The 25,271-nt window shown below is 43.5% G+C and overlaps 1 protein-coding gene across 1 annotated transcript in view; it reads left to right on the forward strand.

Moving 5' to 3' along the window:
- Window positions 1-23,808, forward strand: part of CDHR3 (cadherin related family member 3) — a 114,990-nt gene extending 91,182 nt beyond the window's left edge. The window contains exons 13-19 of the mRNA XM_090041057.1: window positions 3,012-3,183; window positions 4,838-5,082; window positions 7,717-7,898; window positions 10,272-10,285; window positions 12,105-12,136; window positions 16,805-16,853; window positions 22,590-23,808. Coding sequence (XP_089897183.1) covers window positions 3,012-3,183; window positions 4,838-5,082; window positions 7,717-7,898; window positions 10,272-10,285; window positions 12,105-12,136; window positions 16,805-16,853; window positions 22,590-22,981 — 1,086 coding nt within the window. The 3' untranslated portion in view covers window positions 22,982-23,808. The remainder of the gene's footprint in view (window positions 1-3,011; window positions 3,184-4,837; window positions 5,083-7,716; window positions 7,899-10,271; window positions 10,286-12,104; window positions 12,137-16,804; window positions 16,854-22,589) is intronic.
- The last annotated feature ends 1,463 nt before the right edge of the window (window positions 23,809-25,271 follow it).

The following is a 25,271-nucleotide window of genomic DNA, read 5'->3' on the forward strand; positions in this document are numbered from 1 at the left end:
TCCTTTTGTATCCATAAAGCACTAAACTTACTGTGTGCAAACTGTGCCCTGTATTGGTTGGGGTATCTCTGCTCTGCTACTGCCTCATATTAGATTTCACCAGTGTATTTTGGGGAGAAGTCAGTCAGTCAGCTTGTGCGTAATTGCTGAGCCATGTGGTAGCATCCTCAATGGCCATGTGCAGTTCCTGTAGTCCACCGCTGAACTTAGTCGATGGGCAGTCATCAGTGATATGCAACATGGTGTGTGCTTTGCCATCGCTAGTCTGGGTTGTCACGAAGACCCCAGCTGTGGAGGCTGGCCACACACAGACGTTGCACACAAGGAAGTGCTCTCCACTCCAGTCAAGCATGTTGTGTGAAGGAAGCTGAGGGGAGTGTTTGCCTCTCTGCCTCTCATTTCCACATCAGGGAGGACTGACTTACAGAGCAGCGTTCCCTCTCTGCACAGATCAGGCCTTGAATTACTATTAAATGTGTTGGAAGGTAAGACTAAAGGACAGTGCTGTTGGGGCTCAGTTGGGGCAGCAGCGACTTCTTGCCCACCAAGTCGGCACCTGAGGCAGTTATTTTATTTGTCCTATCCTAGTTACGTCACTGCTAGAAGGGGTCTCCTGGGCCATTGAGTCCCATCCCCTGTGTACAGTACCACCCATGCATACAAAGGGGCTCACAGAAATGGCCCCTTTCACACATCCAGCCTTTAAGGGGAAAAACCCTATAATGTACCATAGATAAAGAGCAGGAGAAACAAGTGCCACCGACAACAGGAGATCTTGAATTTTGGAAAGGGGAACGGTTTGGCATCCCAGGCTAGCAGGATTGACAGGCTGTCCACCTGGCTTGGGAAGAGGGGCCAGGTAGCCCAGCTCTGGCAGGGCTGGGCCCTCAGCTGCTGTAGGTGGCAGGAAGGAAAGAGGAATTGAAGAAGGATATAGCCAACCTCCCCGCAGCCTGGATGTGTCCCCAGCCACTAATATCTCATCACTGTAATTATAGGGAGTTCTTTTCCTAGGAAGAGAACCAGACTCTGCGCTTCAGAGGAAGGCAGCTCCCCCGCCTCTTCCACAGAACTTGCCAGTCTGACATAAAGAAAAATTATTTCCCAACAGGAAATCTAGGGATTGTTGCTGTGAAGTAAGTGAACAAGACTCACTGGCCAGAGCTTCAAGAGGTTTCTAAGAACTGTTACAAGCCAAGCTGCCTATCTCTAGTCATGGTCTCCCTATTGTGCTTCAGAGGGAGTGAAAAAAATATTACAGGAGCCAAATAATGCATTCAGGGAGGGTGAGTGGGAGAATTTCCTGGTGCACTACAGAAAGACAGCAGTATGGGATTACAGGACACCATCCCACATATGAAAGCCACCCACACAGAAATTTGAGTTTCTCTTCATCACTTGAAGGGGACACCTGATACTCAAAACCCCTGAACAATTCAGGCTCTTTGCCTCCATTACTTTTTTGGAAGACCATTCCAAAATTTCACTCTTCTAATGGTTAGGGATCTTTGAATTTGCAGGATAAATTTGTTTGTGACCAGTTTGTAGCCAATTAATCTTGAACTTACTTTGCCCTTAAGTTAAATCCTAGGGGTGTACGAAGTGGGCACTATTCAATTCACATTCATATTCATTAATTCAGATCACTCCCTGATTTGATTTGGCCGAATCTGAAGATTTGATGCTGATTCAGAGAATCAGCCATTCAGACACAGACACAACTTTAAATATTTTTTCTACGTACCTCCAGGCAATTGGCCATGGGAGGACCCTGGGTGCCCCGCCCCCCTTCCAGGAGGCACCAGTTGCTGAGCTGGGGGAGCATGGAGGGGCTCCCCAGCACACTCCCCAGCAGACCCAGAAGTGGACCGGAAGTACTTCTGGTTCACTTTTGGGTCTGCTGCCAAGCACGCTGGGGAGTCCCCTGCGCTTCTGTGGGATGCTCCATGCACCCCAGCATCGCAGCACTCACAATTCCTTGCTACCTAGAGGCATGTAGAAAATTTTTTTTATGCTGTCTCAATGTCCAAATCACCGAATCTTTCTGAATCCATTTGGAGGGTTCCAGTTCGATTTGGAAAGATTAAAGGGTACTCTGATTGGACTTGGATTCAGAGATTCAGCTGCTGAAACAGGCCAAATCTCCACTGAATCGAATCGGGGATGGAAGCTTCACACAGTTCTATTAAATACCTCTTCTTCCTCCCTAATATTCATCCTATGACTATTTATAAAGAGTTATCATAATCCCTTCTCAACCTTCATTTTGGTAAGCTAAACAAGCAAAACTTCTCTGATCTATCCTCCTAAGATAGATTCACTTTTCTCCTAATCATCATAATAGCTGGTCTGTGCACCTGTTCCGGTTTAAACTTTTTCTAACATAGGAGACCAGGACTATATAGAATATTCTAAATGAGATCTTACCAATGCCTTGTACAGTGGCACTAATGCTTCCTTGCTGTTTCTAAATATCCATCACCTAATTTACCTTGGAATTACATAAGCCTTTTTTGGACACCACTTATGGTTAACTTCTGAATGACCAACACACCCAGGTACCCCTCTTCTTCCAGCACCTCCTATCCATTGTGGGGAATGAATACTTCACATTAGTCCTTGTGAAGTGCTCTGAAGTCCTTGTGTGACAGGTTGTATGTATTAAGAGCAAATTAGTACTATTATATTCCATTCTGACTATGCCATAATTTAAACATTTAAAAAACTCAGACACACTAGCTACAGGAAACTGTAGTTTTATCACATAATTCACCTTAAGAAAACTTTCCTTTGTTTCTAATATTTTCAAAGGAACATGAGTAAAAAAAATTAGATGAAGGCCAACAATTTCACGGTAGAAACTAGACGGGCAGAGGATCCATTAGTCTTCTTCAACTACTGTCAGCTCAAATGTGTGTAAAAGAACAAATCCCAACAGTTAGTAGCACTGGTAGTATTCTGTTACATCACCATGGAAGAATTCCAGTTCAGCAGCTGTTCTTCTCTTTCAGGTAACTGTCAATGTTCTTGAAGTGAATGATGAAAAACCAGTTTGTACACCCAATTCCTATTCACTTGCAGTTCCAGTAGACCTAGCTGTTGGAACCAATATTGAAGGTTTCAGTATATTGTGTCATGATCCTGATTCTAGTCCCAGATCTTTCCGTTATTTTATCAACTCAGGTACTGTACTTGTTTGATACTTGAATTTCATTATCATGTGCACTGGGAAAATTCTTAGACATTGACATTCCCTTTTGATTTTATGGAAAAAAGCAATATTTAACATTTTAACCTTTACAGTGGTTGTAGTTCAATTCTGTAGTGCCCAATACTTCAGAAATCATTAAAACATAGCTGGATATCCTGCTTCCATTTAAATTAATGGTAAAATTCACACTGACTTTAGTTGTCATTCATAAAGGCCAGGCCAAATTCTGCTTTCAGTGTTAGGCTAGAACAGTGGTGCTAAATATTTTAAAACTCAAGGCAGCCCTTGGAAAATGCCAGCTCTTAGCACTCACTTGTTTGTTGACTACAGATAAATAATAGAGCTGGCTGCCTTCGCCACCCCCTGCTGTGCAGGTCTGGGGACTCTGCAGGGAAGCGGGGGCCAGGGCTCTCCTCCACTTCTGGTGGAGCCCTGGGACCTGCAGTCAGGGGGCGGCAAAGGTAACCAGCTCCATCATATGGGACTTACCCTGGTGGCACGGAGCTGCACGTGCATTGCAGAGAGCCCTGTGTGATTGAGGCGGGCTGGCCAGACTGCACTCCTTGCCATGTGCAGCACTGGCCAGAGCTGCTTGCCACCAGGCAGCAGCACCTGCACTGGGCACAAGTGCCAGCCTGCTGCTGCTGCTGGTGAGGGCTGTGCAGCATGAGGGGCATATGCTGGGGGGGTCTCCATAACCCCTACCCCTCACATTCAGACCCTACCCACCTGAGCTCTGCACTCCCACCACACCCCTGGGTGCAGGCTCCACATTGCTTTCAGCCCCAGCCCCATGCTCCACACTCCTGCCCAGCTGTAGCTCCCCACCCTGCACCCCTGCTGTTTCCCTACCTGCTGCCCGGAGCAGGTTGGATGTCGGGGAAGCTGAGCACGTCCCCCAGCAGCTGCAGCAGTGGCAGCAGCAGCCCTGGCTGGAAGCTGTGTTGGCTGGGCCAGGCCCTTCGGGGGGGGAAGGGGGTGTATATGTGGGCACCTCACTCCCATCCTTGTGGGCAGAAGGGCTGGATGGGGTACAATTAGTTGGTAGGCACCTGCAGGCCAGATTAAATTGCCTGGTGGGCCATATTTTGCCCACCTCTGCTTTAAACTACGCAGAGGGGCTCAGAGCAATCTAGACTCTGAAGGGTATAAAGGTGGCTTAAAGGCCTCTCCCCTGAGCTAGAAGCCCTGTGCTGTTTTTGTTAGAAGTGGTCCTCAGGAACTCACCTGAGGCAAATGCCAACTCATTTTGTTGCTGTGAGAGTCTCTTGCAATGGCCCCTAGCGTTCCAGCTGAAAATCATCTGCCTGAGATGTGTGCTCAGTAGGGGCATTTGTTCCTCATTTATAGTTCTGTAGCTACAAAATATTTTATCCATGATAGTCCACACAATTAGCTTCTAGTAACTGGAGCCATGCCATAAATGCTCCAGTGTTAAACTTACTAGAGCGTTCCATACCTAACGGCAGTTTTTGAATGCAGTACTATAAAGCAAAATCATTGTGTAATTAATTAGTAACAAACTGCCAATGGGAATGACAAACATCCAGAAACAAGTGAATCAGTGGTTCTCTTTACCATATTTTGAATGTGTCTTTACACGAGTATTTTTGCTTTTACTTCTAGGCAACGTGAATAACCATTTCACTTTTTCACCGAGTGCTGGCTCCAACAGCTCTCGGTTGATTCTTGCATCCAGGTTTGACTATGAAAATGGTTTGGATACAACCTGGGCCTACAGCTTGCGCATCTACATAACAGATGACAATTTGCTGTCTGGTAGAGACAGAGCAACAGTCCGTGTTGAAACTGGAACAGTGACATTAAGCATCAAAGTTATCCCAAACCCAACTACTCTCCTTCCTACTACAGTAAGTGCACTGAGCTCCTCAATCTGCTACTGAAGGACTATTTGGAATTTTAAAACATTAAATAAAATTAAAATTGGCTGAGGATATATGCACATAAAAGGGCACAAGAAGTACTGGGGGTCTGGTCTTGGGCAAAGATAAATACTAACTTCAGTTGGAAACTGTGGGTGGTCAGTGTCTTATAGGCTTGGGTTCCAGGTGCAGTTGCATAATATTTATATTTTATTTTCAATTTTTTCAGTACAAAGGCATTCACTCATAAGGTCTGGGCACCTTGCCATTAAGGTCACTCCAATGCAAAAAATCACCCAGAGCAGCCTGACCCTTTGACAAAAATCAATCCATGAATCCAACAAAAAACCAATACCCTATCTGCATTCAACTCTGCAGTCTATTTCCTCCCCACACCCATTCAAGCTTGAGCTACACAGCCTGTGATGTGGAGATCATCACAATCTCACATGCAGAACATAGGATTGAAAAGTTAAAGGCTTGGCAGCTACATTAATAGGGAGAGAGTAGGAATTAAACTTTGCATGAGACACTAATACCAATTTGTGCCTTTGGCAGAGACTGTTTTTTAATTCCCAGATACCTATTTCTTTGTCTGATTTGCACATCCTAGTGACAGGGCACCAACTCATGTGTTTGAAGATTAAAAACCCACTATCCACCAACCAGGAAAGACTGTTTTCTGTCACCCAAATGTTGTACCCAGTGACTGGGTGTGCAGGAACTGAAGCTGTTCTAAACACCTCCAACAACCCTTACCCTCACTCAATGCCTGATTACTTTTTAAAACACACAAAAGTGTAAGTACCAGGAATGTTATGCACCAGATGGAACTTTGCTCATTGTAGTGTATTTGCATGGTCCACAGCTCAGCCACACCAAGAAATGTGATTTGTAGTCATGGTTTCTTCTGTATCCTAACCTCACTCCAAGAGAGAGGACATTTATGCCACTGTTTGGCTGGATGCTTCCCTTCTGCTATGCCACACCACTTTTCTTAGAGAGAGATGGGCGCCCCATGGTCTTCCCACTTTTTGCCCACCTTCCTAGTGGTATCAGCACTTTATGTTCCTCATGTATCAGAATAGATTTCATAGACATTAGGGCTGGAAGGGACCTCGGAAGATCATCAAGTCCAGCCCCCTGCCCAAGGGGAGAATGACGTCCCAGGATGTTGCAGATGGGGACAAAGGACAAAAAATTTAGCCTTTAGTAAACCCATAAGTAAGGCAAACAGAAAGGCCCAAACCAGAACCCTGGAATCCCACACACACCACATCTGAAATTCTGAGAGCTTTGTTACACGTGCCAGACAAACTTCCCAACTGACTCCCATCTCTGTTAGCACACAAAGCACCCAGCAGTGAAAGGGTTATACCCCAAGATGTATGCATATGTGATCTGACACAAAACCACTGAAATGAGAAATTAAGCTGCCTAACAGTATTCACTCTGTGCTCCTCCTCCACACTGTGAGACCATACAGGCCAGACTACATGCCACAACCTTCACTTTTGCCTCCCCAGGGATACCAGCCTACAAGCACCAGGCCACCCCTCCAAGTCCCCTTTCACACACCACTTGCTCACTACCCTCTTCCACCACTCTTAGTCATAAATGCCTGGCATAGGAACTGGGTGAAGTAGATGCTGGAAGGCTGGTGTCCAGGCACCCTTCAGAAAATGCCAGCTCTTAGTTTTCACTCACTTTTTGACTAAGGACAAATAGAGTGATTCTTCTATTGCAAAGAACACAGGAAGACCACAATAGATCAAAATGTTTCTGACACTATGGATTCTTATTTGGGGTTTATCTTGACTCATACTTGCACGCCTAACAGCACTAACATCGTGTGACATCCCACGGTACCCTTGAAAGGATCTCATGGCATACCAGAGTGCTGCAGAACCTGGGTTAAGAATCACTCTTTTAAGATATCAATCAGTGCTGGATAGCTATTAATGCTGGCAAATTATTGTACAGAGACCAATTAAAAATTATCATGCAAAATTAAATAAAATAGGAAATCTAAAGACCATAAAAACTAATACTGTGTGAAATTTCACTACCTGTAGAGAAAAGAAAATAGATTTTCCCCCCATATTTAGCTGATTTAAAAATGCAAGCCTAACTAAAGAGCCATTAACTCTTTAATAGCTGGCCAAATCAAAACTCACTCTGAATGCACATTAATTTTGGGGGAACTCAGAAACAGCTGTTAAATGAAACATTTCTAGAGTAAAAAATTGAAAATTTCAGGTTTTACTTATTTTTATGCAATGACTTATTTTTATGACTGAATTCTTCTATATCCAAAACCTTGAATGAAGGGAACTTTCTTTTTTACTCTGACATTGAACTACATGCAAGGGTAGTACTTTAAAACATCCCTATTTTGCTTTAGATTAGTAGTAGTGGTATCCAATATTTCCCCCCTCTGTTAAGATTCCGAGGTAGTATCTTCCAGTTGTGTAAGGCAATCTAAATATTTTAAACAAAAGTATTGATATAACATCACTTTGTCACAATCAGAAATGTATTTTTATGCTACTTGTCAGTGAAATGCCAAGTATGCAGTATTTAAGAACCTTTTATATGTACATCTATTTCTTATTTTAAAAGCCTGGCTTTACGCTTCTGAACAGAAGAGAAAACACTTTTTCTGCATCAGCTTGGTATGTGTCCTTTGTCATTTGCCTTGGAAGCATGCTACTCCTTGGCGTTCTTGGGTACCTAACCTTCCTTCTGGCAAAGTATATCCGTACCCACTGCCCACCAAAACCCAAGGCAGATAAACGCACACTGTAAGTAATCCAATGATACTCTGCTAATACAATCATAAGACTCCTTGAGAAATGGAGTCAATTTTTTTAAACTATTAAGAAATACCTGTTACTGATAAAGACAGCTTGGAGCTCAGAAAAGGTGATGGAATTTCTGCCTTTGAATATCTTATAGCAATATGGCATTTGCAGGAATAACTGCTGGTGCTACCTGTAATAGCATTTTGATTCTTTAAAGAGATAAAAGTCAAAAGAAAATTAAATGGAAATTTTTCCTGGAGTTGCATACGGTTTCATGCAGCAGCCACCAGCCTTTACAAGCCATGGGCCAAAACAAACCTAATTTCTGTTTGACATAAATCTGGGGTGTCAAATATACAGCCTGTGGACTGGATCTGGCCCCTGGAGCCACTCTGGCCTGTTGGGCTACTGGAAGTTGGAGTGTGGTGTGCTGAAGAATTTGGGGGCCCCAGGCCATGACTGACATGGCCATCAGTGGCAGGAGGGCAAGAAAGGGGTGAAACAGTCCTGGTTACCCTGTGGCTGCTTGGCCTGAGCACTTGCCCAAATTCCTCCACCGTTGTCACCTTGTACTGGAGCAGCTGCCACATTTCTTGTGCCAAAGTCCCAGCTGCTGCCACTGTCACCACTTGCCTTGTTGGGTTGGGACCACCACATACCCCAGTCTTCATCTAGCCAGCAAGGAGCCCTGTGGTCTGGATCTGACCTGAGGCATGAGATGAATTTCACACACCTGACTTAAATGATAGGAGGGCCCAAAGGCAGCAGTCAGGATCAAGGATCACAAAGGACCTCATTAATATTGACACTGATCCTCAATTCCTGGCTCAGAAAAAAAATGTGATAGATTCTAATGGCAGCTTTGTACAGGATACACCCCGTTAAATTAATGCAAAGCTTCGTATGAACTCATGAGGTTGCCTGTAGGCAAAAGCTAGTGCAAGGAGAACCCAGAGATGGCTGATTTTTCTGTGCTGGAGAATCCCTGCTTTACACTTGTTTAGGACAGGGGTGTTAAACTCATCTGGCCCTATAGGCTGGATGAGTGGCACAGGGATGATCCAGGGATGAAACCGGCCCACAGACCTCCCCCACCACTTTTCCCCTGCCCGCCCCAGTGCTCCCTTCCCTATCCCTTTGCTGGAGCCAGCACATGCTTAGCTGCTGTGGGACCTGCAGTGCTTATGACGGTTGATCTGGTTAGTCCAGGATCTGTGCTACATACTACATACAATGAAGGTCCTAGACCAGTTGGATTGGGCTCTGTGCTGTGTGGGGCACACATCCCAGACTGCCCAGGGTGGGTGCGGCATGCAGCATGGGTCCCTGAGCAGGCACCATGCATTGTGCAGTCCCAGAACAGCTGGCATGGGTGCCACATGTAGTGTGGGTCCTGGACTGGCTAGAGTTGGCACTGTGTGCAGCACACATCCCAGGTCCTGTACACAAGGCTGGTCCACTGGTGTGTGGGTCAACTCAGAGCCAGGGGTGGCACTGGGGACTGATGACAGAGCTCCACGAGTCAGATCTTTGATATCTCTGGTTTAGGATGCCTAAGTCAGGCTCATTAGTTTATACAGACTGATATTTTATTTAACATATGTTGAATTAAGAGTAGCAATATGTTGAATTAAGAGTAGCTCTGCTTTGTGCTTAAAATTAAGTACTGCATTATTGCTTTCAGGATCTGGGCTTAAATTTGTAAAGTATACCAAGATAATTTAGAATGAGAGAGAATAACTATGACTATAAGCTATTATTATACAAGCCTTTTCAAGGAATTTAACAATTTGTGGTAGGAATGACAAATGACCATAGTGGCATACAATCTAGAGATTATTGTTGTTATTTATTAATAGGTGCTAATAATTTAGTGGGAGTCAGGCTCTCACACTGAATAGAAATCTTGATGTTTTGAAACTACATTTTAAACAGTCCCAGTATTTGACAAGGTGTTATCTCAGCACAGGAAATCTAAAACTTGACCTGCCATAAAGGCTAGAATAGAAAGAGGCAGCTAGTTTTTTAACATAATAATTTTGGAGGAGTAATCAGTCCTTAAAATCAAACACTGTAAGTGTATATAAAGGTATATATAAATAAGATCACAAAAATATGGCCACTGGGGATGGGGGACAGGAGCAATATTTAGGACTGTTTCACAGCTTCTGGTACCTTAATAGAAAATGCTGGGGCTCTGTAAAAGCAAACTTGGCAAAACTAAACTAACCAAAGCACAAGGAAATATTCCCTGTATGCCAGGTGTAAAATAACAGAGTTCCTGGGCTTAGAACCGCAACATGGATTTTTTATGCAAGTATAAAAGATGTTGCAGTAATTAATAATGTTGATCATTTCTATTTTTCATTTCAGGACAAAAACCCCAGGTATGCATGTATTTTCTTCACTTTTACCACTTCTTAAAAGCAACTTCTCTTTTTTCATCAGAGTGAAATTTAGCATTCCGTTTTCAGACAAGTAATGTCTTGGGCTCAATGTAAGAGTACCCAGATGGAGTGCTCTGATTTGTGTTGTATAGGACACCATATGAGATAACCTTATAATTCTTTTTAAACTTAAAAATCTATTAAGTCACTTGGAAAAAAAATCAAGCCTGGCCTCCCCCAGTACTCTGGCATGGCTGGGCGAAGCTGCATGGGTGCCTATACACGAGCAGGGAGACTGCTCTGACATGCTGCAATTCCAGTGCGTTGCAATTACCATGCTCCAGCAACCTCCCGTGCCTCATGTGTCAGCATCCCTGCACTTCAGAATGTCCGCAGGAGTGCTTTATCTAAAACTCATCGAACAAGCTTTAGATAAAGTGCCCCTGCTGCCATTTTGAAGTGTGGGGATGCTGATACATGAGACGCTCCAGGTGCTTTAATTAAAGCGGCTCTCAGGGCCACTCTAATTAAAGCACCCTTCTCCCCGCTACTCCCAGAGCACTTGTATAAAAAGCGCCTCAAATGTTTCGAGTCAGCCTTTTCCATATCTTTTATCTTGTTAGTTTTCTTTAGTGTGTATAGTTTGCATTGACTCAATCGGGTGAAATTTTTAGGTCCTGCCCCCACATGACCAAGAAATTGCAATTTGGAAGAGCAGGATTTTCAGAACTAACTAGTTATGTGGGGAACCCAACTTGAGGAATTTTACAGTTAAGTGATTTCCAGAGGTTGGTGCTTGGCACTGTCTCAAATAATCAGGTGCTCAAAACTGAGGCTGTGAAGATGACAAGGAAGACCCTTAGAAGGAATCATTCAGATTCTTGCTTATCTCTAACAGTAGTACATTTTAAGCCATGACATGCTGAGCAACAAGGACCACTGATAGCTGAAGATGCTGTTTTATCAAAAAGGGGAATTAAATATGGCGCCCAGAGTGTGAATGAAAGGATCCTGAAGAAACAGATGAGATCCCATCTCCAGATCCTTGCTGTAGCACAGTTCATGGTACTGCTGCAATAAACACACCAATGTGGCCTGAGTGAATAATGGGAAAAATGTATCTACAAATATATACTTTGCTCTTGGATATGAATTTTGACAGGGTTTGCAGCACTTTTCCCATTTTGTCTTCCATGAACTTCAAATGCACAAGCTTGACGAGTAAAGGGTTTGGACAAAGCTGCATATGGTTTTTGAAAATTCCTTCAGAGTAAAATTCACTTTCTGATAAAAGGGCTAGCACAAGGCCATGGAGCAACTCCTGGCTCAGAATATGGCTTGACTGGCAGTTAATTTGTGCACAGTCTGAGTGATTACTGCCTGTAGAAAGGCAAATTTCACTCCCCACAGCAAATTTAATGGTAAAACTTCACATTTAAATAACCTGCAAGTGAAGAATTCTTCACAAAAGAAATGGGCAAAAAATTCAGAGTAAGGAACACGTTTGAATTTGTGAGCCCTCTCCTACAGTTTATGGAAAGGGAAACTTGTTGAGGAAATTCTTTGCTGCAAATTATTCTTTCATGTCTCTTCAAGGAGAAGCTTTGCAAGGGTGACTAGCAACCTTGTGGTTCCTAAACTGAAATACCTTACAGGGTTTTTTCCCCCCAAAATTGCTAAGCACCTGCCCTTTGGAAATCAGACCGCTTTAAAATGACTCCAGAGTTGAGAAGCTAGAATCAATAATCCCTTTTGAAGAACTGGATCTTAATATCGCTTAGAATCAGATTGCTTAGAATTTGTATGTTCTTTCCTACAGAAAAAAAGAATCCCAAGAAAGAAATTGTATTGGTAAGTGCTGCAGCTAACAAAAATAAAAGAAAGCTTTTTGCCCGCATCAGGCTTACAGTGTGGTCATAGGACCAGAGCTGACCCTAGGGGTATGGGGGCCTGGGGCATAGCAGCCTGTGTTTGGGGCGGGGAGAAGGGGAGGATGGTGAGCAGCTGGGACATGGAGGGGAGGGGGGCATGGCAAGCAACTGGAGTGCAAAGTGGTGGTGCCTTTGGCAGGGCCTGTACAGCACTGTCTGCGGGGCCCCCAAAGCGCAGGCCCTGGGGCAGTCACCTCAATTTGCCTCCCCCCCCCAAGGAATGGCTCTGCGTGGGACCTATGGAAATTCGATATGTTCAGGAATGATCTACATGTAGCTGTGTCTATACTACACCATGCTTCTGGGCTTTGCTAGTTGCTGCATGGGGGTGGGAAGGAATTCTTCCCCCCCTCCCCCCTTCTGTTCCTACATGTGTCTGGGGATTTTTTTTTTTGCCTTCCTCAGAAGCATTAGGAGTTGGTTGCATCCCAGCCCGGGAATTTTGACTGGGGTGTACCAGTGGTCCTGCTGGGACTAAAACCAGGAGGTTCCTGGCTACAGGGTCTTGTTCATCCACTCAGGGTCAGACTGATCACCGTATTTGGGGTCAGGAAGGAATTCTATTCCTTGGTTAGATTAGTACAAACTGTGGGAGTTTTGCCTTCTGTAGCATGGGGCATGGCCCTCTTCCTTGGATCTCTTGAGCATATTTAAACAACCCTTGCAGAAGCAAGACATTGGCCACTGTTGTCCTCCCCCTCCCCCCACTCCCGCTTTACCTGTGGCAGGTTAGAGTGCTATGCCTCGTGGCTGTTTGACAGGGTTGCTCATGTAGTTTTAGTGGTAGGTTAGTCAAGGATTTGCTTGGAATGATTTGGGTATGGATGATCCTGCCTAGGGTGGACTTCAGGTGCAGTGGTACAGTTCCACCCCTCTTTGATTACTGCTCCACCCAGACTTTAAAACGAATTGCCTGGGAGAAGCAGCAGCAACATTTCTATTCAGGCAGTGCTGAGAGAGTAAATTGACTTAATGGCTCATTGCCACCTTCCTGACTCCTCCTAGTCTCTCTTCACTCCACAGGTGTTAATGACTCTCTATCCTTGTAAATGGTCTTGGTGTTCCAGTATTCAAACTACCCTTTCTTCTACAACTTTGCTGTCTGTTAACCATTCCTGGTAATGTCCCTCTTTTATTTCAAAGCCCTGCAAAGTGTTTTAAGCTCTGACTAAAAACCTTAATTCAAGTGTGGTAATATTAATTCAGGTGTAGAAATGACTGATAGTGAGGTATTGGAGGCACTGCAAAAATGCTCCAAAAAGACAAGATTTTGTTTTATGAATCCGAATAAGAGATGTACATCTTACTATGATGGCTCCAGAACTAATGCCAGAGTATCTTTTCACTATTTTGGCTACCTTTTGCATATTTTGTTGTGCTTTTTAAATTTTATATATAATCTAGCAAATCAATACAAATTCCAATAGTTGTATTTGTTTTTGCTTTGATCTTAAAGTGAGTAATATAGTGCTAGCCCCATAGCACATTAGTAAAACATCTAGGCCAGTTGCAGGCAATCATTTTGGGTGGAGGGCTGCTTACTGAGTTTTGGCAAGCCATCAAGGGCTGCATGACAGGCAGCCAGGAGCAGATCAATATTAATTTTTTAAATTTTTTGGGGCCCTACGAGCCAGATACACTGGCCTGGTGGGCTGCATCCAGCCCACGGGCCACATTTTGTCCACCCCGATCGAGATTGCTTACAGATGTAACAAACCCAAAACTGTTAGTTCGACCCGGCTTGCCCAATGTCTATGTAGATTGTGTGTTTCAGTAGGGCTTTTTGGCAATTTTATCTAAAAGTTGATTGAACCAGCTTTAGATAAAGGCACTGAAAAGCTCTGCTGAAGCACCCAATCTATACAGACACTGGAGAGCTGGGTAAAACTAACGTGCTTCCTCTTCCAGTAAAGCGCCATTTCTTTCCCCCATGTTTGTCAGCATCTCTACTTTCTCTTTAACTGGAGAAAAACATGTATTGTGTTATATGTAACGATGTGCCACACCATCTGCACCCCCACTTTCTCCAAATCCTAGATCCGCCCATGAGCCTTCTCCAGGCATAGGGTTGGATTAGACGACCTCCAGAGGTCCCTTCCAGCCCTACTTCTGTATGATTCTATGGGTGTTTATACACATGCTCTGGGAGTGTGTGTGTGTGTGTGTGTGGGGAGAGGAGCTGTGCTTTAATTAGAACAGCTTTTAGAGCTGTTCTAATTAAAGTGCCCAGAGTGTCTCATGTATCAGTGTCCCTTGTATTGAAAAATGACAGTGGGGGCTCTTTATCTAAAGCTCATTGAACGAGCTTAAGTTAAAGCACCCCGGCACCATTTGTCATTGTGGGGATGCTGATACACACGACACTGGAAGCTGCTGGAGCACAGTAATTACCATGCTCCAGCAGACTCGATTATACTCGATTAATCGAGTCTACTCTGATGTGTGTAATTACAGCACATCAGAGCAGTGTTGCTGCTTTCGTATAGGCACCCTACGATTCTATAAACTAATACAAGAGGTTTCAAGGAAGAGTTCTTAGCAAGCTTGCTGCTGGACACACGTTTTGTGCAAACCCAATGTTTCATAAATATTGAATGGTTCTATTTTTATAATGCACACATATCATTAGAGACACTAGCAGCTAGTGAATAAATAACCCATATGTGGTCCTAATCAGTCTTAGTCAGGTGATGAAAGCTTGGTCTGACCAAGTCTGTAGGGCTGTTATTAATATAATAGGAACACTCAATTGCTGACTGAGGTTGGAGTCCCATTGTCCTCAGTACTGATATGCATATGATGAGACAACTTCTTCCCTAAAGAGCTTTTAATATAAATAGATGAGACAGTCAAAGGACTAGAAGGGAAACTAAAGCACAGAGACCAGTGACTTGATCAAGGTCAAACAGCAGGCTAGTGATAAAGGTGGGACTCAAACCCAGGTCTTATAACCAGGCTCTATTCAATGAGCTAGGCAAACTGTTTTATCCCAGCAGTATGCTAAATATTTTATAGAAACTGGATGAACACTAAGTGAAAGGCAAACCTTATTTTGACTTCAGTAGGTCCAATATTTCATGCACATCTCTGCCTGAAAGAATTTACTGTCCCTAGTGACAAGAAACAAGATAGAGTGTAAGGCAGTGTCACTGAATGGTGACATATAAAAGGTTGGATAGTTGTATAATTTGTCGTGGGGTTTTCTATTGTCTAGTTCAGTGATTCTCAACTAGGGTAACTTCAGATCCTTTCAAGGGTGCTGCATGATGTTAGCACTATTAGGTGTGCAAAACTGATTCACAAGATAGACACAGAGATTTCATGTAGGAATCCGTAGCATTCAAATCATTCTGACCTGTTGTGATCTGAGCTGTTTGCAACAGAAGAACTGCTCTATTATTTTTTATAGTAAAAAAGAATGAAAATGAAGACCTGGCATTTTCTGAGGTGTGCCTCAAGTCTAAAAACCACTGGTCTAGTTTGTTAGGACTAATGTGAAAAGAGGATGGAGGGAAAAGTCATTTTGGGAAAATTGTGATTTGATGAAGGTTTGGCAGAAGAAAGGGAATAACTGAGATGAAGTAAATCAGGGTTCTTACATAGTAACACTGAAACATTCACCCCAGTGTGGCTTATTAAGTCTTTCATAAATGTGGCTCAACATGTGACATTAGAGCCTAAAAAAGCACGGACTAAACATCAGAATTAAGGGACAAGATACTGTTGTTAGGACTGGTTAAACATTTTTCATCAAAGTTGTTCTTCAATGGAATACAGTATTTTTGACTAAATAGTTTTTTCCCCCCATCTGCTTTCAGGAAGAATTTTAACTTTTTATTTTTTAAAAAAAAGAACACCTTGACCTCTCCGGAATTTGGGTCCCAAACTGATTTTTTTCTGGTCATAAATGTTGTCATAATGTCTCATGGGAGCTATAATTTAACTGCAGTGTGCCCCTGGTTTTTAAAATCTAGGCTCACCTCCAATCTCTCTACACCAAGAGAATCAGTTCAGGGTCAGAAAGGAGAACATTTGAAGGCTAAGCATGAGGATGATAACAAAGGACCCATTTTCTCTTTTAAACTAAGTGCAACTCCCTTGATTTCAGTAAAAGTTGTCCCTGACCAGCACGAATGTAATGCAGAAGAGAATAAGGCTCTAAATCTTTTGGTTCTGGCAAAGCCCAATTCATTTAGTTGGAGAGCAATTTGTTATTCCTAAACACAGGCGCCTTTTTTTTTCTCAATGATAAAAAATGGTGCGTGTGAAAACCCTTTCCCTATATTGCTCACTTTCCCTCAGTGCTTTTGATAGGAATTTCCAAACTATTTCTGTAGTGAAGATGATCCTTCTAGTAGTTGTGCATTTGGAGTCATTCAGCATGTCAGACCCGATTAGTTCTTCATTTTCTTCAGTAGCCAGAATGGTTTTTGTTGCCTGTTCTGCTTAAATTTAGCCTACAAGAATACAACATGTAGGTCACATCAATCTGTTTCAGTCCATATAGGTCAGAATTTCCAAGTCACTGCTTATTCTCCTTCCTTATCTAATTCATAGGCTGGATTTCACATTTGTTTCTCTTTTGTAGGAAATGACCAAGTTAAACACCGTCTTTGATGGAGAAGCAAGAGACCCAGGTAAGAGAAAAATTAAACTGTAATACTAGTGTCTGGCTCAAAATAAACTAGGTTAGTGAGATGAAACATGGGGAGACATTTGCTCTTCATATTTAAAAGATTGCTTTTTTCCAAGAAAAATAGGAGTTATGCTTCATAGATAATGAACGCCAAGACATTTTAAATGAAAGAATACCTTCAAGTCAGCTGGCCCTGACAACCTGCACCCCAGGGTACTCAAGGAGCTGGCGAGCGTCATAGCCCAGCCCCTGGCACGGATCTTTGAAAACTCCTGGCGCTCTGGTGTAGTGCCTGAAGACTGGAAGAAGGCCAATATGGTGCCGATCTTCAAGAAAGGGAGGAGAGTGGATCCGGCTAACTACAGGCCCATTAGCCTGACTTCTATCCTGGGGAAGATCTTAGAAAAGTTTATTAAGGAGGCCATCCTTGAGGGACTGGCCCAGGCTAACATTCTAAGGGACAGCCAGCACGGGTTTGTTGTGGGTAGGTCTTGTTTGACCAATCTCATTTCCTTCTATGACCAGGTGACCTATCACCTGGACAAGGGAGAAGAGATTGATGTCATATATCTTGACTTCAAAAAAGCTTTTGATCTGGTATCCCATGATCACCTGTTGGCGAGACTGCCCAGTTGTGGCCTTGGCTCCACCACGATCCTCTGGCTGGGAAATTGGCTTCGTGGTCGGACCCAGAGGGTTGTGATTAATGGCAGTCACTCATCATGGTGCCCTGTGACCAGTGGGGTCCGTCAAGGCTCTGTCCTGGGACCCATACTGTTCAATATCTTCATTAACGATGTGGACATTGGAGTCAGGAGTGGACTGGCCAAGTTCGCCGATGACACCAAACTTTGGGGCAAAGCATCCACGCCAGAAGATAGGCGGGTGATCCAGGCTGACCTGGACAAGCTCAGCAAATGGGCAGACGAGAACCTCATGGTGTTTAACACCGAAAAATGCAAGGTTCTCCACCTTGGGAGGAAAAACCTGCAGCACCCGTATAGGCTCGGCAGTGCTACGTTGGTTAGCACTACAGAAGAAAAAGACTTGGGGGTCATCATTGACCACAAGATGAACATGAGCCTCCAATGCGATGCTGCGGCTAGTAAAGTGACCAAAATGCTGGCGTGCATCCATAGATGCTTCTCGAGCAAATCCTGGGACGTCATTCTCCCCTTGTACTCGGCCTTGGTGAGGCCGCAGCTGGAGTACTGCGTCCAGTTTTGGGCTCCACAATTCAAAAAGGATGTGGAGAATCTTGAGAGAGTCCAGAGGAGAGCCACGCGCATGATCAGAGGTCAGGAAAACAGATCTTACGATGACAGGCTGAGAGCCATGGGACTCTTTAGCCTGGAAAAGCGCAGGCTCAGGGGTGATCTGATGGCCACCTATAAGTTTATCAGGGGTGACCACCAGGATCTGGGGGAACGTCTGTTCACCAGAGCGCCCCAAGGGATGACGAGGTCGAACGGTCACAAACTCCTGCAAGACCGTTTCAGGCTGGACATCAGGAAGAATTTCTTTACTGTCCGAGCCCCCAAGGTCTGGAACAGTCTGCCAGTGGAGGTGGTTCAAGCACCTACATTGAACACCTTCAAGAGTAAATTCGATGCTTATCTTGCTGGGATCCTATGACCCCAGCTGACTTCCTGCCCTTTGGGCAGGGGGCTGGACTCGATGATCTCCCGAGGTCCCTTCCAGCCCTAATGTCTATGAAATCTATGAAATTTAAAACTCTTGAAGACAATAAATAATTGGTTTATACATGATGGACAAGTCCTGTTCACTGAGCAAGCTGGAATACATTAATTGAGCACAGGGATGCAGGCCAGTGGGGTAGAGAGGACACCCTTCTCCCAGGGTGTGGGGGGAGTTGGCCTGCTCCATGCCATAGGCTCCACTATACTATTAGGACAACTCTCACACAGGCTGGAAAATGGCTTATAGATTAATAGTACAACAGATCACTTCACCGTCAAAACCTCCGTTTGAAAGCACAATGGGTGCTTCCTCCTGCACACTTGTCCTGTTGTCTGCCTTCCCCTCCTGCTTCAAAAATTCACAGCTCCCATTGCACCCAGGGCCCTAAGAATCCTGGTAGAAAATAGACAGAATATTCTTCTGAATACTTACTAGGGCTGTACAAAACTTTGGTCACTGATTCGATTTGGAGGAGATTTGGCCCAATTCAGCTGCTGAATCTCCGAATCCAAATCGAATCAGGAAACCCATTAATCTCTCTGAATCAAATCAGAAGGCTCTGATTCGATTAGGAGAGATTTGACTATTTGGCCACAGACACAACTTTATATGTTTTTTCTACATACCTGAAGGTACCAGGCATGGCTTGTGAATGCTGAGATGCTAGGGCAGATGGAGTGTCCCATGGGAGTGCGGGGGCAGGGAGGGTCCCCCGTGTAATTGGCAGTGGACCTGGAAGTGGACCAGAAATACTTCCAGTCCACTTCCAGCTCTGCTGCTGACTGCATGGGGAGCTCCCCCCATGCTCCTGTGGGATGCTCCATCTGCCCCACCATCTCAGCGTTAGTGAGCTGCACCTGGTACCTCAAGGTACGTAGAAAAAACATATGAAGCTGTGTTTATGGCCGAATCACTGATTCTCTGAATCAGAATTGAATTGAGCCAGTGATCCAAAACAGCAAATTGAATCACTGTCCCCCAAACTGGGCTGAATTTGAATTGAATATGGCCCACTTCACACACCCCTACACTGTTGTGTCAGCTACTGACTGTGTAACACTGGGAAGCAGGTACCTCGTAGATAGGCTGCTTCTCCAAAACACATAGTAGGTCAAGCAGGAAGAGGGGCGCAATTACAAGTCACAGAATGAACCAATACTTGTAGTGCTTGGTTCTTTGCCAAAAAGAGTGGCTACCATGGCATCTGTGACTTAATGTTCAGAAAGCCTGGGAGTACTGCTAATTCTGTTTAGCATTCAAATGCAAAACTCTGGAGCTAACAGCATAGAAAGGTTTGTTGGCAGAAAGAATGGAAGGGCATCTGCAGAGGGTGACATTCACAAAACATGGGTCTGAAATGCATCCTGAAGAAGGAAGACTGGCACTAGCTATGCAATTAGCTTATTCACAAGACTTTTTTAGTCTCCAAAGTTTTGGAGGATCAAGAGGGTTGGGTGTATGGAGCAGAACTGGCTTAGAGATGTGGGGAATCACCTTCCAAGCATGTGCAGAGGACAGTTGGCTACACTCTGCTATTTAGCATAAAGCACATCTCCTTGAAGACGTGCTCCTTGAGCTGACATCAACACATGGTGACAGTATCATATACGTCTACAACACCTGCATTCATGCAAGTTCAGTTCAGCAGACAAGAAGCTGGTACAGGCATCCTCAAAACTACATTTGAGCACTATTTAAACCTTGTACAAGAGGTATATAAGGATCCAGATTCAGAAGTTAGTGCCCTTTGCAGTAACCTTTAGTGCTGGTGAGTACATTCGGGACTATTAGACATTCCTTTATCTTTACACTCTAAAGTACCTCATCTGTAAGAAGCCATAAAAATAATGTGAGAAGAGGTCCAATTTTATCTTTAATTGCCCAAATTACATTAATGTGTCAGAATCCATTAATTCTGATATAAACTTTTATGTATAACCTTCATTTCTCTGTCTCCATTCCTTAAAAGTCCTTTTTGTCTCACAGTATCCAGTAAAAACAATGGTTAATTATAGGAGGTGCCCCTGTGTCTCCTGGTTCCTGTTCACTTACCAAGTAAGGAGAATTTAGATCTTGAGGTAATCACACTGGAAACAAGGCAAATTCCCTATTTATCTGTGGGTAGTAAATGAGCTGAAGTAGCAGATAACCTATTTCCAATGTGTAAATTAAACATTTCTATTACAGTTTTAGAGGGTACAAGTACTTTCTAACAAAGTAATCCAGGATTGGGTGCTAATGGACCAAGAATTTGAAAGTACAATATACGTGACTATGGCTGTGTATGCATGGCAAACTTACCAAGGCTGGCAATGGCACCAGTAGGCATGTTGCACTCCTGCAGCTGGGCTGCCTTGCAAATGGAAAGTAGTGTACTTGGTGTTGCAGGCAGGATGAGTGGCGCTGTCACTCAGCATTGCAAATTAGTGCCTCTGACATGCTGTGCATATGCAGCCACCCTGCTTCCAGTTTAGGAGGTAGGCTACAAGAAGCCACGCAGTGTGCGTGAGTACGCTGCTGCTGGAAACGGCATCATAATTTACTGTATAGACACAGCCTATATTCACCTCATATATAAACAGAGCACATTCTTTGGTTGGGTTAGTAACCTGCCTTTCATAAGAACACAGAGAGCATCTTAGCAGAAAAGCACTTAGGCCAAATTCCAAATCAACAAATATAGATGAGATCCTTGGGGATGCCAGTTCTCTGAGCAGCTACCATGATTCAAAAGGTACTGAGCTATGTCTACACTTCCACACCAGGTGATGATTCAAATAGGCTTCACTACCTTAAACTGGCCAAGTTGATTTGAAAATCTAAAGTGTATGCAGAATTTTTTCTAGTCTAGACAAGGAAAAAGTTTTGACTTGAACCATAGGGCTGGTCTAGAGGAAAATATTTAGAACAGTATAGTGAGGTTGGTTAGGATGCTGATCTAGATAGAGCAGTATAAGCCTTAGTGTGGACACAATTATATAGAATCATAGAAAATTAGGGTTGGAAGGGAGGTCATCTAGTTCACCCCCCTGCTCAAAGCAGGACCATTCCCCCACTATAACACCCCAGCCAAGGTTTTGTCTAGTTGGGTCTTAAAAACCTCTAAGGATGGAGATTCAGCGTCTCTGGGTAACTGGTTCCTGAGCTTTACAACCATCCCAGTGGACAAGTTCTTCCCAATATTTATCTTAAACTTTCCTTGCTGCAACTTGAGACCACTGCTCCCTCCTTGTTCCGCCATCTGCCACCACTAAGAACAGTCAGGCTCCATCCTCTCTGGAACCCCCTTCAAATAGCTGAAGGCTTCAAAACTGGACTCAGTACTCCAGATGTGGTCTCACCAGTGCCAAATAGAGGGGAAAAAATCACTTCCCTCAGTCTGCTGGCAACTAATGCCAGCTCCTATTAATGCAGCCCAGTATGCTTTTAGTCTTCTTTGCAACAAGAGTACACTTTTGACTCATATTCAGCTTATTGTCCACTGTAATCCCCAGGTCCTTTTCTGCAGAGCTGCTGCTTAGTGCCAGTCGGTGCTTCGCCTGTACCTAAGTGTCGGTCTTTGCTGTAGGACTTGGCACGTGTCCTTATTGAATCTTATGAGATTTCTTATGATCTAATCTTCCAAGTTGTCAAGGTCTCTTGCTGAGGCCCTAACCTCCAGCATATCTACTACTCACTCCAGCTTGGTGTTATCTGTAAACTTGTATTTTATAAAGTATACATTTATAAAGATGCTTTACACTGATCACATTTATCTCTCTTCATGAAAAACTTTTCACGAAGATCATTTTTATGCTGGTAGCTCTGGATCCAAACTAGAGTCATTTTGGCACTTCAATAAGCCAATATCAAACAGCAAAACTTCCTCCTTTAGACAGTGCCTTAGGGGGTAGAGTTAGGCTTTCCAAATTAACCAAAGTTTCCTGGTGTTTTGGTGAAATTTACCCATTGGTAATTTTGCACACTGATGAAACCCTCATTGTTTAGTCTGCTCTAAGGAGGAATGCTTTAACTGTTCTTCTTTTCCTTCTACCAGTCACTGGCAAAATGTATGAATTCAATTCAAAATCTGGGGCCCGGAGATGGAAAGATACAAAGGTGCTGACTGAGACAAAAATAACAGATCCAGTTGTACAGGTAATTTCAAGTGCCACAGCCGAAGGCGGGGAAGAGAAAGATGGAACAGGGACTCCAAGCAAAAAAGAGGCTGGGGCTGATGAGAAGGCACCAGAAGTGGAAAACATGGCAGCCAAGCCCACAGAAGGGACAACTTCTGGCCAGGGTAATCTGAAACTACAGGAGCCAAAAGAGGGAGCTTTAAGCAGGGAGTCACTTTTGACAGCCCGCCCCCCCCCAAAATCACCAGTCCTTTTTCCCAAAGTATACCCCCAATTGCCACCAAAATCAGCCTTAAACAATGACCTGTGAGACTCTTTGGAGCCTCCCAACTGAATCCCAGTTAAGAAAACCTTTACCCTCAACTTCACGGTTAATTCTCATGTTATTTACTACATTTCTTACACTGTGAGACATTAAAGAGATGCTACTGTGTAAATTAGACACAGATATAGGAACATACTGTACCTGCCCTATGGAGGTACACGCAGCTGCAGGGGGATGGAAGGGTGTAATGCGTTTCCAGACCCAAACATACCTGCAGTCCTTCTGCTAAAGGCAGGTCTTGGCTAGTGCTGCTTGTTACTGCCCATCCTGAAGAGGGGTGGGGGAGGAGGTGAGACCCATGGCTCGTAAGGAAGTACATGCTACACCACATTCAGAGGTGCAGCAGCTGGCATGTTCTTCCTGGGAGAAGGGGGAGAAGTCTAGAAGGCACTGTCTGCCTCCCTCTGGGGTCTCCACTTTGCTCTTAACATGGACCACTGCCTGAAAGGCACAACTGTACTTTTTGACAGCCATAAAGGGAAGGAAATCATAGAATTTAAATATGAATAGGTTTTTATAAATTATACTGGAAACAAGCTGTGTCTTGATCTGAATCTTCTGTCATGATAGAGGCCTGAACACAAGAGCCTCCAGCTCTTCTTAATGCACAGGAGAAAGAGGAGCTGAAAGAACCATACTAATGGCAAAAAGAAAACTGACAGCAGAAAGACCAGTTAGATTTTAAAAAATGCAGTAAACTAGTCTGTTTTTTGGTAACAGTGAGGAATGCTTTCTTTAAATATGTTCTTATCAAGATTACTTTCCAAAAATAATTACATCTATATTGAAGGGGATGCAATGTTTGAATGGAAAAAACCTGGTTTGTTATGACACTATATCCATTTTACTTTGTTTTTATAGTATTATCGCTATCCAATTTGTTTCCTTTCTGTAGTTTCTCTAGACCTTTTCTGTTTTGCAAAATAAAGCTAAAAATACTCAAAAGAAACTGATTTCACTATATATGTTGCAATAAGTACAAGTGTAAGCATGTATGAAATGTATGCTGTATACCAGTGGTTCTCAACCTTTTTAGAGTCAAGGCAACCCTTGTTAGACTTAAGAAACCCCTCATTAAAGTCAAGGAACTCCTCAGAAAGTGCCAGCTTTTAGCTTTCACTCAGCAGTGTAGGGATGCAGCCATGTTCTTGAGGCAAAGAGGAAGCTTTGAATTCCAGTTGCCGCCCAGATCACGATTATGCAGCTGCCAGCAGCAGCCACTTTTTTTACACCCCCCCCGCTCCGTTCCCCAGTTGGTGCTTAGGGTAGTTGCCCCTATTTTCTCCCCACCCCATATTATACCACTACTTTCACTTTTTTTGACTATGGAAAAATAATGGAGCAATTCTTCTGTTGCAAATGACTCAGAAAGACCACAGCAAGTCAGAATGGTTTTGACCCTGTGGATTCCTATTTGGAATCTCTGGGTTTATCCTGTGAATTGTGTGTAGGTGTTAGCACCCCACAACACCTGTAAAAAAGGATCTCATAGCATCTTAGTTGAAAATACTAAATCTGTATATATAGTCCTGCTTATACAATACTAAACCAAGAAAAACATATTGCATGATTGCAGGACACAGTTTTGATTTAAAGATAAAATATCTACAAATAATATGTTAATTTTCAAACATCCTCTGATTCTTTCCTTGAGTACATTTTTGTTTGGTGTCAAGGAAATTACTTCATTACCTCAACCTCAGCACAGAATGGTTGGATTTAATTTTAGTGAAGATCCTAAGATATAATTTTAGGATATCAGGTTCTAGCTTATTATATGGGCAGTGACTATATATCCGGTTCAAATTTGGCAATGCCAGTCTAATGTTCTAGGATTTCAGGGAAAAATGTATAAGAATTGAACTGCTTTCCCAGCAGTAGGACTTAATGGGGAGATGCACAGCAAATTCAGTGGGGTCTGACGGGCTGTCTCTTGTAGTATTGCCATTGTATGCTGATTCTAAGGGACAGGGAAGGGTTTCACTCAGGAACCATTTTCCTTACATCAATTGCAACATCAATTGCAACTGAAAAAGGAGGAAGCAGAGAGAAGTCCTTCAGTCATGACGTTTCACTGAACAATTTAGTAACCCACTTTACCCGAACACAATGTTAGAGATTGGAAAGAGTGATTTGCACAGCCTGAACATGTTATCGATATAATGCATCCATGCTGGTGGTTGTTAGTGTTACTTGATCTTTTAGCACAGCACTAGTCACCTGTTCAGAGCTCCAACCTGCTATTGTTTGCTTTGGTTTTTGGTAAATTAAACAC

The sequence above is a fragment of the Crocodylus siamensis genome, chromosome 4 (assembly GCF_052110815.1).
Source record: "Crocodylus siamensis isolate JL-2025a chromosome 4, ASM5211081v1, whole genome shotgun sequence".
NCBI classification, from domain to species: Eukaryota; Metazoa; Chordata; order Crocodylia; family Crocodylidae; genus Crocodylus; species Crocodylus siamensis.